Genomic DNA, 13,359 nt, shown 5'->3' on the forward strand with positions numbered 1-13,359 from the left:
ACTCCTAATACGGAGAATTACTCAACACTCCAGTGTCTCGACATTCCGTGGTCATCCTTCCTAAGGTGAGGTCATTGGAGAAATATAGGCCCCTTTAGTCTAATTTTGAGGGGACAACTGTCAGGAGAACCAAGATGGCGTTCACGGGCATCTGCTCACCACATAATGATCTGAACAATCTTCATGGTCGCATCACTTAGAGCATTGAAGAAATCCACCAGAATCTGTCCTTTTTCTCCCATTTTTCCAATGACAAGTCCAAAGACGAGGCAGAAGACGATCAAGCCCAGGACATTTATGCCGTCCGAATACATGCCTACGACTTTGTATTCCTTTGTTTTGTTCTGTGGGTCAAAACCAAGAGAATATATTGATGCATGATTATAATTTTGTGGGAAGGCAGAGGTCCCGAAAAGAGGAGATACGATAGCCAAACATAATAAACTAGGAATCTACCAGAGTCAACGATACTTGGGGAGAAAAAACAAACAAAACAATGAACCACCTATGTGTGTATCAAGTTTGTACTGCCCCCAGCCTCTGCCACGGAAGTTTAAAGTGATTTTTTTTTTCTCTTTCTCAAAAAACCCAAACCTGAAGATTTCTTTTGAAGAGTTCTTATTCTGGGATGTCTTACATTTTTAATAAGAACTTTAGAATCAAGGCACTTTTTGGGGTTGTTTTAACTACTAGCTACATTTGGAGTCTACGTGAAAAAGGCATTAATAATGCAGGAAGTGCAAAATATTTACCACGGTGAACATTTTTAGGATAGCTATCTGTTTTATGCTGATAGTGAAGCATAGAAACATTCTTTACTGCCTCTAACCTTGGATGACCAATAGGAGTTTAGAGATATAAATATTAACCAAATAGTTGCTACTGTGAACCATTTCTTCACCTTATCCTGGATAAGAACAGCATGAGAGGATGTTGAGAAAAACTTAATCTGACTGGGGCAGCGTGAGATTTACTGAGAGATTTCATAGGGAGATAACAATCTGAGTGGCACAAGCCAGGTTTATAAAGTATTATAAATGGTTGATAAGCTCCTGGTGTGCCTGTCATTTTTTACTTACGATCTGATATACTCAAACACATATTTATCAAGCCTGAGAGTGTGCTAACTGCACTGGCTACAGGGTAAGTCTTAAAATACAGCTAGACAGATAAGATTAACTGTAAGAAAAACAAGCCAGTGATAGCAAGATGGTGCGTAATTAACTGCATGGCCAAGCCACAGGTTGCCGGCATCAGGCGGAGATGGAATGGGGGCCGTGGGTTGGGGAGAGCTCAGGCTGAGCGGCAGATGGCCAGGAGATGGAAGCATATTCCAGAAAAATGGCATAAGCACAGGCAAAAGTCATCATGCACCGGGCTGCCCTTCCCTGCCTGGAGAGTTCCTACTCCTCCTTTATGGCCCCAAACTAATTTAAGCCTCTGTGTTGAACACCCTTTTCTTTCCTACTGCAACGCTCATCACTTGTCACCTGAGGGCAGAGGCCACACCTGTCTGCACCACTGGCATCCCAATGCCCAGCAGCGCCTAGCTCATGGGGGGTGCTCCTAAAAATCTTGGTGGAATCATGTGCAAAGGTAGGAATAAGGAGAATCCGAGAAGGTGGCTCTGGATGGGATAGAGAAGGCCACTGGGAGGGGAGCTGGGAAAGCAGGGAGGGGCTCAGGCGTGCAGGGCCACTGAGCCAGGCGGAGGACTTGAGGCTTCCTGCAGCAGGAAGCAGAAGCCAAGTGCGGTCCATCTAATTTGAATTCCTAAGTCTCCCAAACATTTGTTCCTTAAATCTTCTCTTTCTGAGTGGAAGCAGGGAATGTTCGGCAGAAATCTACTACAGGAGTACAGTGGTACTCCTTCATGCCCAGCGCTGAAACTCCAACAGCTCTCAAAACACGGGGGGTTTATGGATGAGCGGACGGCCAACTCTTGGTGGCAGAAACTACCCTGAGCTGAGATGAGGCTACTTATGGTTTATTTCTCTTATCTGGCGGGATGTTTGTAAGTCTGCTGCAGGACTACCGATGTCTTGATCCTAGGGGCTTGTCGCCAAACCCATTGCGGAGTGTTGAGTAACACGGAGTGCCTACACCGCATGGCCCATCGAGAGTGAGGAGCTCCGGGCTCTGAATCACGTCTAGGCAGAGTTTCGGGTAAGGAACGTGGCCCCGCGGTCCGTATTTACACAGTCTTGCGAATCCAACGCAGTTCCTAGAAGTGCCCAGCTCAACTCAAAGGAGTGACAGAGAGAGTACAGACGAGGCTCGTTCTTTTCTCTGGGGTTCAGTTGCTTCTCCTAATGCTTGGCTAGTCTCATTCTATAAAACGGTCACCCACCAACACTGAGTTAGCGAATACTGAATCCTTGTTCGCAGGAACAAGGTCAGGTTCCTGGGAACCAATGTTCACAATGTTTTCATCAAATAATCAGTCTATAACCTTGCTTTATGTGTGCTTCTGTTCAAAAACACATAAATATTATCTATTATTGAGTTATAAACACCAAACTCACCACCAACACCGTCAGGCCTGAGCAAGGCTGATCTCACGCACATGTATTTTCTATATGGCCCATTGTAGCCTTCTTGCCCTGACAGCCACAGACAGCACTGCAGCTCTATGCTTGGGGGACGTTTTAAACAGCTAAATCATCATGAAAAAGCACAAAAATGTGAAAAAATGTGGCATAAACGCACCACTAAAAGGACACTTGTTTACAACAAGAGAGCTGAAACAAGAAGGCAGAGCCTGGGGCGCCTGGCTGGCTCAGTCGGTAGAGCATGCGACTCTTGATCTCAGGATCATGAGTTCAAGCCCCACGTTGGGCATGAGCCTACTTAAAAAAAAAAAAAAAAGGGCAGAGCTTGGCCTTGTTCATCTTTGGCTGGGAATGTGGGTGTTGGGTGACTTAAACTTCTCACCACTCCTTGTGTCTGCAAATAACGAGAGAGCATCGTGTTGATTTGGGGGTTACGAATACATTTTAGTGTGTCCACGAATTCACGTAGTGAGGACTGACACTTTCCATCTTGCTTGCTCACAACGCAGCCCCTGCCTACTGGGGAAGGGGCATGGGCGACAAGGTACCTTGGAAACGGCAGTTGTCATGATGGCTGTGACAGGGGCCTCTGTCACGTTCGTCCCTGGCTCACTGGCAGTATTCACTTCTTCACGCTTGGTTTTATACTGCATGTTGGAGGAAAAAAAAAGACTGAAGAAATGAACAAAGTAAGAGTTTTTCAAGCATCTGAGCCTAAACCATAGGAATATGTTACTTTGGCTAAACGAGTACCATGGAAGGCTTCTGCCTCTGTCACCTCTCTCAGCTCCCATGAGGCTTTGGAAGCAAATGCAAGACCGCGAAATCCAAACCCTGACTCCCACAGCCCCCATTCAATGATGCCAGAATGTTCTCTTTCATAATCAGGGGCCAATTATCAGAGCGATAATGGGAAAGCAAGTAGGGGTTTTATTTGGAGGTGCTTTAACAGACGCTACAGGGATCCTGCCAGTCATTTTGTTGCTATTTGTTTATTCATTTATTATTTTTACTCTGGGAGAAACACCTCATTATTTTGATAAACGTAGTCACCATGGCTTTAGTACATGTCAAGAACTATACGGTTGTTCCAAAATCAACAGCCCCTTTAGGGCCAGTCCGTGAGTGAGATTTGTGTTGAATTCCCTTCCTTCAGCCCTGCTGGGTTCTGTGAGCTTTAGCGGAGAGCTTTAAGAAAGAGCTAGTATACCACTACGCCAGGCATAAATGGCACTGCTCTGGGGCTCTGCCAACCTTGAAACCTTACAAATGACCACTGAGGCTGAACCTGGAAATAGAGGTGGTTCTGTGCCTCTTGGAGGTCGGCAGGGAGCAAGTTCATGCCATTTTGGTTGGTATACACAGAGGGCTCTGTTCGTGTAATTTATGTAAATGAATTCAGCAGTTTGTGATAGAGTCCGCGGTCTTCAAGTGCACAGATAAACAAGAGAGAAGGGCAGCAAGGAAATGGAGTGAAGAGGCCGTGAGGCTTTCCTAGAGAAAAAAACCAGGGCTTTGTTACATGGCTGGGGGGGCGTACCGGCACTGGGCGCGTGCAAGGATTAAGGACAAGACCAACACCAGGAACACGAAGCCCCCATGTGGGTTAGATACTGCTCTCCTGACGTGAGGGAAGAAGGCGGGAGGAGACGGGGCTGTTTTTGCCGGGTGCTACAGTGCAGACAGTCTGATAAGCTTCTTTGCAAATACCACAGGGTTCTCCAAAAAACAGGGAAAGGGAGCCTGAGTCAGTTCCAGCAGGGATTTCTCTGGGGCCCGAAGGACCAGAGGTCCGAAGCAGAGAGGTCACCTGTGACGTCTGGGCGCACATATTCATAGGTACATTTCCTGCCACTTGGGATGGGCTCATTCCAGTTCTCGGGTCATAGCAGGACATAAAAATCTGAATGGGTAAAGCGAAGAGGGGAGCAACCTGGAGGCAAAAGTCATTATGATTACCTGCTGAAAACAGGCTTGGACAAGATTCTCAGGGAACATATTCCTGTTGGAGACATGAAAAGCAGTGTCACTTTAAGGCAAAGGTGTTTTGTTTTTGGTTTGTGTCACACCCAATACATTGGTGAACAGGAGTAGAGCACAGAATCAGTACTCTGGTTTCTCTTCTGGCCTCTTATTTGCAAATAACTTCTTTGGATTAAGGTTGTTTTCCCCCTGCTGTGCTTCCACCAAGTCCAGAAAGCTCTCTTAACCAACCATCACTTAGCTGGTTCACTGAGTAACTGATGCGCTTATGTCCTTGGTGCCACACAGCCCTGGCAGGTGGCCGCTCACAGGCCAGGGACGTCTTTAATATTCTGTCCACTCCAGTGTTCATCAACGAGCATGTATGTTTACCAAGAGTCCACTGCGTTTGTTCCCAGTGTCTCTACGCCAATTGTGAATATCAGCGTCATTACTAAATTACAAATGACGTGAATCAATGAAACAGGGCTATGGAACGGAAGGTGCGGTTTTTATAAACACTAAACTCAACGCCTGGAAACTCAACCAAAGCAAGTGACTACAATTTCTGTGGTTACATCAGGTTTGGGAGGGCCGCTGAAATGGAAAGAAAAACTGGCACTCAGCTTTCTTTGCAGTGTCTAAGGGTTTTTTGCTCTCCTTCATGGAAGCTAAACCTGGAAACTGCACATGATGCCTTTGTAAGGGCAGCAGGTGCAAGAGAAATGATAGGAAATTATACTCAACTGAAACACTCGAAGGAAAGACCTTGGCCCTACATCAGAAATTGCCAAATAAGTGCCATTTAAATCTTAAGCGTCGACAAAATACGTAATGCATATCTGTGTCATATTTTTTTTATGATTCTCTGCTTAAACTGCTACCTTAAAATTAACTGACCAATTTCCAGCCCTGATTGATTCCGATAAAAGGGTTCCTCTTGTACAAAGTGTATTTCTTCAAGTGTGCTTCAGAACTGACCCCCCTAACCCAGTCCAGCATCTTAATGCATCAAGTATATGCTTTCTGCATCTCTGTCCATCCTAAATCCGGACAGAGGAGCCTGTTCCTCCCATCCCCTCTTGGAACCACACAGTCTGGCAAGCAGGCCTGGCTATGTAATTTCAGGGTGCAGGGCTCACTGAACACACACAATGATTCAAAAGCTATCAGAAATTTCAAAACAGCGAGAGCAGAGCCTCAGAGCAAGCATGGGTCCTGTGTGACCCCAGCATCACAGGCAGCATGCCCACAGAGCTGCCCTTGCTGGCAACACACCCACCTGATCAGATCTAACATGGCGTCCACTGTACTGACTTCAGGGCTGCTCCCTGTCCTGTCAATCTCATCCACTTTCTGGGATACGCCAGGCTTGATGCTCACCACCAGTATGATGCCTGTGGCCAAGGAGAGTACCGCAGAGCATTTAGAACCTTCTAGAACAGCTGCCCCCCCCATGCATCCTTCTTAGAACCAGTAGGCATGGTGGTACCAGGCAATACTGGAACGAGGACTCCGAGGTCCAGCCAAGGTGCTGTGCCTCAGCTGGGACCTTTTCCCAGAAGGAACATCCCCCCCGCCTTTTTTTTTTTTTTTTTTTTTAATGAAGAGGCATTCCAGAATTGCTTCTGGAAACACCCGATGATGAGAATTTTCTATTTTCTTTTCTTTAGCTTATGAGGTCAGCCTAGGCAGGGGTTGGGGTGAGGGTGATTCCTTTTCCAGCTTGGGGCACCCGTTCAATGTCTTTATGTAACTTCTACCCACAGACACTGGTTATTTTCCTGAGGCTCCTACAGAACAAGCCTCCTCTTCCTTCCAAACCCCAAGCCTTCAAGTATCTGGAAAGCTGTCGTCTAATCCAAAAAGGGCCAGGTTTAGGAAAAGAGTATTCCCTGTGACTTGGAGGGGATGGAATGAGGACAAATACACGTTACAGGGAAAGAGAGCTCTTGCCGTAAGGAACTGTCTAAATGGGGGGTATCTGAGTGCGCCATTTTGGCCCCAGAGGTAATGGGTTCCTGTCCTCTGAGATGTCCAAGCAGAGGCGGGAGGCTGGAGAACAGATCAAGGCATCAGAGACTGCCTGACTGGAGGGGGAACGCCAATCCAGGGGGGGTGCAGGACGTCAGGATGCTGAGCAGGTCAGTTTTGCCAGTGAGAGGAGTCAGTGAGCGAGGCAAGGACCATGGTGGGTGTGGTTCCCTCTTCCCTCTCAGGGTTGCTAGAGAGACATACACCGGCTTTTCCCTTCATGTCTCCCTCAGGAACCTCATGAGGAGAGGTGGCTTTGGTTGAAGGCGGGGTTCAGGCCCTCCCAGGTGCCCGGCCTCATATGGCTCCCACCACATCCTCACAATCCGTTAACGCAGAGCAGCAGGGTCACGCTGGCTGCAACATCTGACTACATCCCGGCCTCTCTTCCCACCCGGGGCATCGTTCTTAAAACGTCAGGTCACAAAGGACGGACCACACTTTCTTCACAATAGAATGCCAATGGTACGAGAGCAGTGATATTCCCTTATTAGAACCTTCTCCTCCCTTATTAGAACCTTCTCCCTTTGTCAAGTGGAATTTATACCTGGCAAGACGCTGTGAGCTCTCAGCACCACGTGAAATCTGAAATGCACTGAAATGCCATCGTTGTGGAAATATTTCACAATTAGACTCACCTCTGCTATTATAGACTAATTACTCAGTTTACGGATTATATAAGCTCTTGGCTTCACCTCCTTCTACCCAGTGAACCTGGTAAGGCACAGGACTGTCACCCTCTTTCTGTCCCTTACTAGGAACTTGAATAAGCAGCATCATGGCTGAACTCCAGTCAATTTTGTATTTTCTTCATAGAAAAGGTGCCGGCGAGGCTTTAAGCCCAAAGGCTTCACGGTGCTTTGACAAAACTACTTTTTGAATTAAAAAAAAAAAAGTGCATTAAAAAAAGCCCAACTACTTTTAAAGGAAAAGTCACCATTATACAGCGGAATAAGGAATCAGAAATAGATTTTACCTAGAATTACAGCAATGACAGTAGTACAGAAATAATACACGACGGCACGCAGACCGATTTTCCCGGATACACTGGAATCCAGCGCAGCTACACCTGCAGGGGTGACGGGGGAGAGGGGAGAAGTCAAGTTACATTCGTTTTTTAAAAAAAGCCATTTCCAGCACGGGAGGCCATTCAGTCCTCAAGGTGTGAAACAAAGCGCCGAGAGCTGTCCTCCGCACCCGCTAGGCCTACCTCACACATTTCGTCTGGATAAGACGGGTAGAGGAAGCTCTTCAAAACTGCTCCCTGCCCTGCTCACCCTGCTGCCTCAGCCTGCGGCCCCCGGTCACGAGACAGGAGCAGCTCCCCTCGCATCTGCTCTAAGAACTTCACCGAGATGTGTATGTCCCATCACCCCACAGCCTTCAGGATAAACCCCTTCTGGAATTCAGGATCCAGAAACGGTTGATGTTGGAGCATGGAGACCGTTCTTTCCTCACATAATGAACATTGTAAAACTCACAATGGTTTCCCCTTCTACCCTTTTTCTGTCGGGAAGCTCAGAGTCAACCAAAAAGATAACTTTCGTGTGTGATTATGAAGGGAATATATGTTCATTATAATAACCTGGAAGGAAAATAAAAATCACTCCATCTCATCAGCTGTAGTTGGCATTCTGGTGAATTTTCTGTCAATACTTTTTCTTGAAATTTTTTTGTAAACCTAGCGGAGCTAATTCTATAGTTTTTAATCCTCTCTTATTCATACTGTATTATAAGAATTTTTTTGTTATGAATCCCCCCCGGGGTAATTTTAATAGCTACATAATCTTGTCATGTGACCGTGCCATAATGCATTTAATCATCCACTTATTGCTGGAGCTTTGGAGAGTCTCAGAGCCAACTTCAATAATAAATCACAGCAATTTCATTATTTATCCTGGCTGGCACATTTTCTTCTTTTCATGATTTTCAAATCGCTTCTACGTCAACAACCTTATCATGTATGGCTCTGTGAGACAACTTACAATAACCATTTTTGAGAGGTAGGATATAAACAGAGATTTCTAATTTGTGAATTTCCAATTTAAGAGACTTCTGGCCACACTGCTAGCTGTAGGCTCCGCTGGTCTTTGGTGGCCTATAAAATGACCGAACGTCGCCTGGAACTGGAAGGGTTGTCCAGAATGCTGAGAAGAGTTGTAGACGTGGGAGGCACACATCCCTTCTTGCTAGAAACCCTTGCCCTCCGGTAAAGATACTTCTCTACGGCGAGTCCAGTGGTGCAGCTAACTGGACAGTGTCCATGCTGGAAGACGGGCACCTTTCAGCATGCTGTCATTTGAAGGTTCAGACCCTCCCCGGCCCGATTTCCAAAATGAGCACTACACGTTGACTCAAAGTGGCATCACAGAAAATCCCTGATTGAATTTCCAGCCTGCGTGAGTTGTCCCGTAACCGTGAGCAAAGCCTGAGGTGCAGGGCAACCCCGAGGAAAGGCCATCAACCTGTAGGCGACCGGCAAGAACAGGTAGCTTGTATATTCCCTCCTGACACTATGAAAGGTCTGTTTTTTTAAAAGTGACCCGGGGGATTACGCTTCTCACATATAATGGTACATAGTCGATGTATGGGACAAATGTGTAAGGACGCAATCATCATCATGAGACAGAAGAAATCATTGCTCACTGTAAAAGTGCCATTCCTCCCAGCTGGGAGCTAACATTCTGAGAGGAAGGATTCTGGCCTCTTTAGCGACCACCCCAGGATGCTGTAAGGGCCCGTCTGCCAAGGCTTGGGGCGAGACTGTGCCATCCCCGTATGGGGGGCATATTGCAACAGACACGTCCCAGAATAACCCGGATGATAGAGTCCATTGTCTTTCTCTGGGAAAAATGCACTTCGGGTGGTGAGAAGACTGTCTTCTCGTGGTGAGACAATTAACAACTGTGCAAGAAACAACAGCAACAACAAAAAAAATCAAGAGGTCCCAACTCAGAAATGAATGAACTATCTCCTGTTTAGCTTTGGTCTCTTAAAAAAAGGGCAAACGGGCAGCTGGGTGGCTCAGTCGGTTAAGCGTCTGCCTTCAGCTCAGGTTATGATCTCCAGGTCTTGAGATTAAGCCCCGAGTCAGGCTCCCTGGTCAAGGGGGGAGCCTGCTTCTCCTTCTCCCTCTGTTGCTCCCTCTGCTTGGGCTCTCTCTCACTTGCTCTCTCTCCCTCAGATAAATAAAGTCTTTAAAAAAAAAAAGAGCAAACAATAATGCAAATATATAAGTTTGCTAGGTATATGATATGAATATAAAATGTGCTCTAATATCCTATTTTAGAGTTCATAAACAATCAAAATAATTATCTATATCAATAATGGCTGATTCAAAAAAAAAAAGAAAATCACCGATTCAACAAAGTCCAGGTAACCTACATCAGCACACGTAATCCTGGTCCAAGAGAGGATGTATTTTCCTTGGGTAGATGTACTGTCCTTGGGTAGATGTCTAATTTCAGCGGCTTCCAGCCCCCTAAGGGGCTGACAAGTGACAGGCTCACAGGGTAGCTGCAGAGCTGTTCTCGGGTATGTGTTTTTGCCCTCTCGGGGTTTTCCTCCAGCAGGGAAACAAATTAAATCTATGTATGTAATTGTTTCCAGCATATGTTAATATGTCTTAATTTGTCTTAATGATCTGGCCATGGGTTGGTGCCTCTGCTTCTATTCCAGGACCCAGCTGGCAATAAAAGACTTCATAATAATGAGATTCTTGGTGGAAATATCTTAAGCAAATACATCCCCCAAAGCAGACAGCCAGCTCCTCTCTGCTGGAGTGCAGCAACGGTCTTGTAGTTACTTTCGGGAAAGGCTTTATTTCCCATTCCTCAAATCTACTTCAGTCCTCCAGTTCTTCTGGATAGATCAGAAATGTATTCGAACCAACCATCTCCTTCTCCACATTTTACCTCTAGAGTTACCCTTCTACCTCTCCAGTCACCACCGATCGGCGGCAGAGCTGGCCCCCAAGTCCAGGCTTTTGGATTTATAACGCGGTGCTGAGGACGGAGGTGGTGACCACTGCAGAGACTGGGAACACATGCAGGAAAACAGCCTCATCTTTGAAAACCTCCATAAGTAACAGGAACACGACGGAACTTCATTTGAAGATAAAACACCTGTCTGGATGCCCTACACACCCCACCTGCCAATCAAGGCAAGGATGCTGATGATAACTACAATAAAAATGACGAGGACATACACACCGTGTAGTGGGCGATGACTGCAGGTTAAGTGCGTCAACTTCTTTTAAGCTCAATATTTAGGGTTCACCCCTAAATCCCAAACTCAGATTCAACCCCAAAGGCCAAATTCTTAGCCACTATGTCCCCCTGGCTCTACCCATGTGCTACCAAACTCTAAACCAGAGCTGACCCATAGAACTTCTGGGATGGTGGAAATGCTCTCTATTTGTACTGTCTGACGTCGTAGCCACGAGCTACGGGTAGCTAATGAGCACTTGAAATGTGGCTAGTGTGACTGGGAATTTTCATCTTGCTTAATTGTCATGATTCTCACACGTGGATAATGGCTGCCATGCTGGACAGCACAACCCCTAGAGTGTCCAGCATTTAGTGGGTGCTCAGTAACATTGCAACGAACAAACTCACGTTTAACTCTGTTATGAAACCCAGTACAACCTCTTCCCCTTGCCAGCACGGGGCCGGGGGACACGATGATGGACCATCTTCTCCAGGGATACATGTCCATCACTGCACTGACCACAAGGCCCGAGGCTTATTCTTCTCTGCGTCCCCAGTGCATTAATAAGGTGCTTTAAGAATTTTGTACTTGATGCTTTCCCCATGACAGAAAAAGCTGCATTTTTTTTTTTTCCAGGTAGTCCCTTCCTTACAACGTGAGCCCATGTCAAAGATGCACTCATGTATCAGCACTTTGGAACTCGGCGGGTAGTTTTCTGAGAAACTGCTTGTACAAGGCAGTGTCATTCAGTTCCCAGGGTGACCAACAAAAACGCTCTTTACACACGATAGACCTTCTTGTGAGAACAGATTCAGGAGCTTCATGTTTCTCTATGCACCTTTTTTCCCATCGTGTGCTCTCCCCGCCCCTCCCCCACCCTTTTAGACACTTTTTCCCATGAAGTCTTAATACTACAGAAAACTGTACATCTGTGAATGTACTAGACATATACATGGGCTTTTTCCATAAAAAGAGTACGTTTCTGCACCTTACCCCAAAGAACCTGCCTTTGCTGCCTTGGGGGTGATATCGGTCCTGTTGAGAACGCGCACTCTGGCTCAGTGGATGTCACGGGAATGGTTCCTTAATCCAGATGTTGGACTCTGGAGAAAGCTCCCCTCCTGCACTTCCTCAGTCACACCTAGCCACATGTAGCTCGCGGCTACGACACCAGACAGCACAAATAGAGACACGTGTCCACCCCCACCGGAAGTCCCATGAGGCAGGGCTGGTCTAGAATTTGGTAGCACGTGGATAGAGCCAACACGACACACTGGTTAAGAATATGGCCCCGTCACTTACTGGGGGGAAGGTCAAACAGCACGCTCACCTTCATCCCAAACAGGTGGGACATCACTGTGCTTTATCCTGGATTTCAGGCCATACCTCACACCTGGGAAAGCCTGGTCACCCCTCTCTGCAGTCCATTCCCAGAACCCATTTCCTCTGGGAGCGGCCACCTGCCCTCTGGGAACGGACAGGTGAGAGGAGACTGCACACTAACACGTTACATGGCAGGGGTGACAGGTTTGCAAAGAAACCAGAGGTCAGGGTTTAAAACTGTTTATAGCAATTGGACAGTGATTTTATGTCTGTTCTATATAATTACAAAAAGTAGGGCTAGCATCTTTTATGTCTTTTTTAAAATATATATCTTTACCTCGTAATTCATTTTTATTCTAGTTTACAAAGACTACCGATCTGTGACAGACTGGAAATAAAAAAAAAAAAACAAACTGGCTCTCTCCCATCCATCTAAAAAACTGGCTGCTTCGCAAAGCCCTGGCACGGTGGTGGTGGGGGGGGGTCCGGTGGGTTTTTGGAGGAGCCAGAGGCGTCGCCAGGCTGAGGTGATGTGGCAGACAGCATCTGAACTGCACAGAAAAAGATGAGCAGGATTCTTATAAAGACTCTTTGCTTGACCACAGGCTCCTGAACCTTCTCCTAGGCCCATCTGTCTACTTCCTGCAAAATCCAGGTGTACCAAGCGCGGTGGTCCCCACATCTATCGTGATGGACCGGAATAAAGTCTGCCTTACCACCTTCAACGAGTGTCACTGAATTTTCATTTCCTTAACAAGTCCAGTTTCCAGTGAGCCCCTGATTATCCTTTAAAAGCAGGGTCAGTTTTGAGGCTGGGCTGTGGCCTAGAGATGCCGTCCAAGGTTGTCCTTGGAAGTCAGGGGCACCTGCTAGCTCTTTATTTTAAGACAGCACACTTGCTTTTCTACCTTGGGACAAAGCTCTGATGAGCTGGGGGTGCTGGCTCCCAGCCAGAGCAGTGATAATCTATTAGAACTTTTTATAAAAACACTACAAAGGAAGCAGTTGCTAAACAATAGCATGTTTTAAAAATAAACACCCGAGGGCAAAAGACTCCCCCGGGAGCTCTCTGATTAAGCTACCACCCACTGGAGAACAAAGTTTTCATGACGGTCTCTCTCCACCTTGTCATTAACGTGTCAAAATTAACTCCATTACTGGAAGGTTGTTGTTGTTGTTGTTGTTGTTTTTGGTCTGGCATTTGATGGTGCTTCACAATTGGAAATGGACACAAGACCCAAGAAGCTCATTGTTGCAAGGAGTTAAAACCCTCCTATCC

At 46.5% G+C, this 13,359-nt stretch overlaps 1 protein-coding gene across 1 annotated transcript in view; it reads right to left on the reverse strand.

Annotated features, from left to right (window-relative positions):
* SLC1A1 (solute carrier family 1 member 1) overlaps nucleotides 1–13,359 on the reverse strand; it is an 82,749-nt gene that overhangs the window by 14,193 nt on the left and 55,197 nt on the right. Inside the window, exons 3-7 of the mRNA XM_026519264.4 lie at nucleotides 7,525–7,617; nucleotides 5,797–5,911; nucleotides 4,512–4,554; nucleotides 3,101–3,199; nucleotides 160–344 (exon numbers count right to left, since the gene is read on the reverse strand). Coding sequence (XP_026375049.2) covers nucleotides 160–344; nucleotides 3,101–3,199; nucleotides 4,512–4,554; nucleotides 5,797–5,911; nucleotides 7,525–7,617 — 535 coding nt within the window. The remainder of the gene's footprint in view (nucleotides 1–159; nucleotides 345–3,100; nucleotides 3,200–4,511; nucleotides 4,555–5,796; nucleotides 5,912–7,524; nucleotides 7,618–13,359) is intronic.

Source organism: Ursus arctos, unplaced genomic scaffold (assembly GCF_023065955.2).
Source record: "Ursus arctos isolate Adak ecotype North America unplaced genomic scaffold, UrsArc2.0 scaffold_33, whole genome shotgun sequence".
Taxonomy (NCBI): domain Eukaryota; kingdom Metazoa; phylum Chordata; class Mammalia; order Carnivora; family Ursidae; genus Ursus; species Ursus arctos.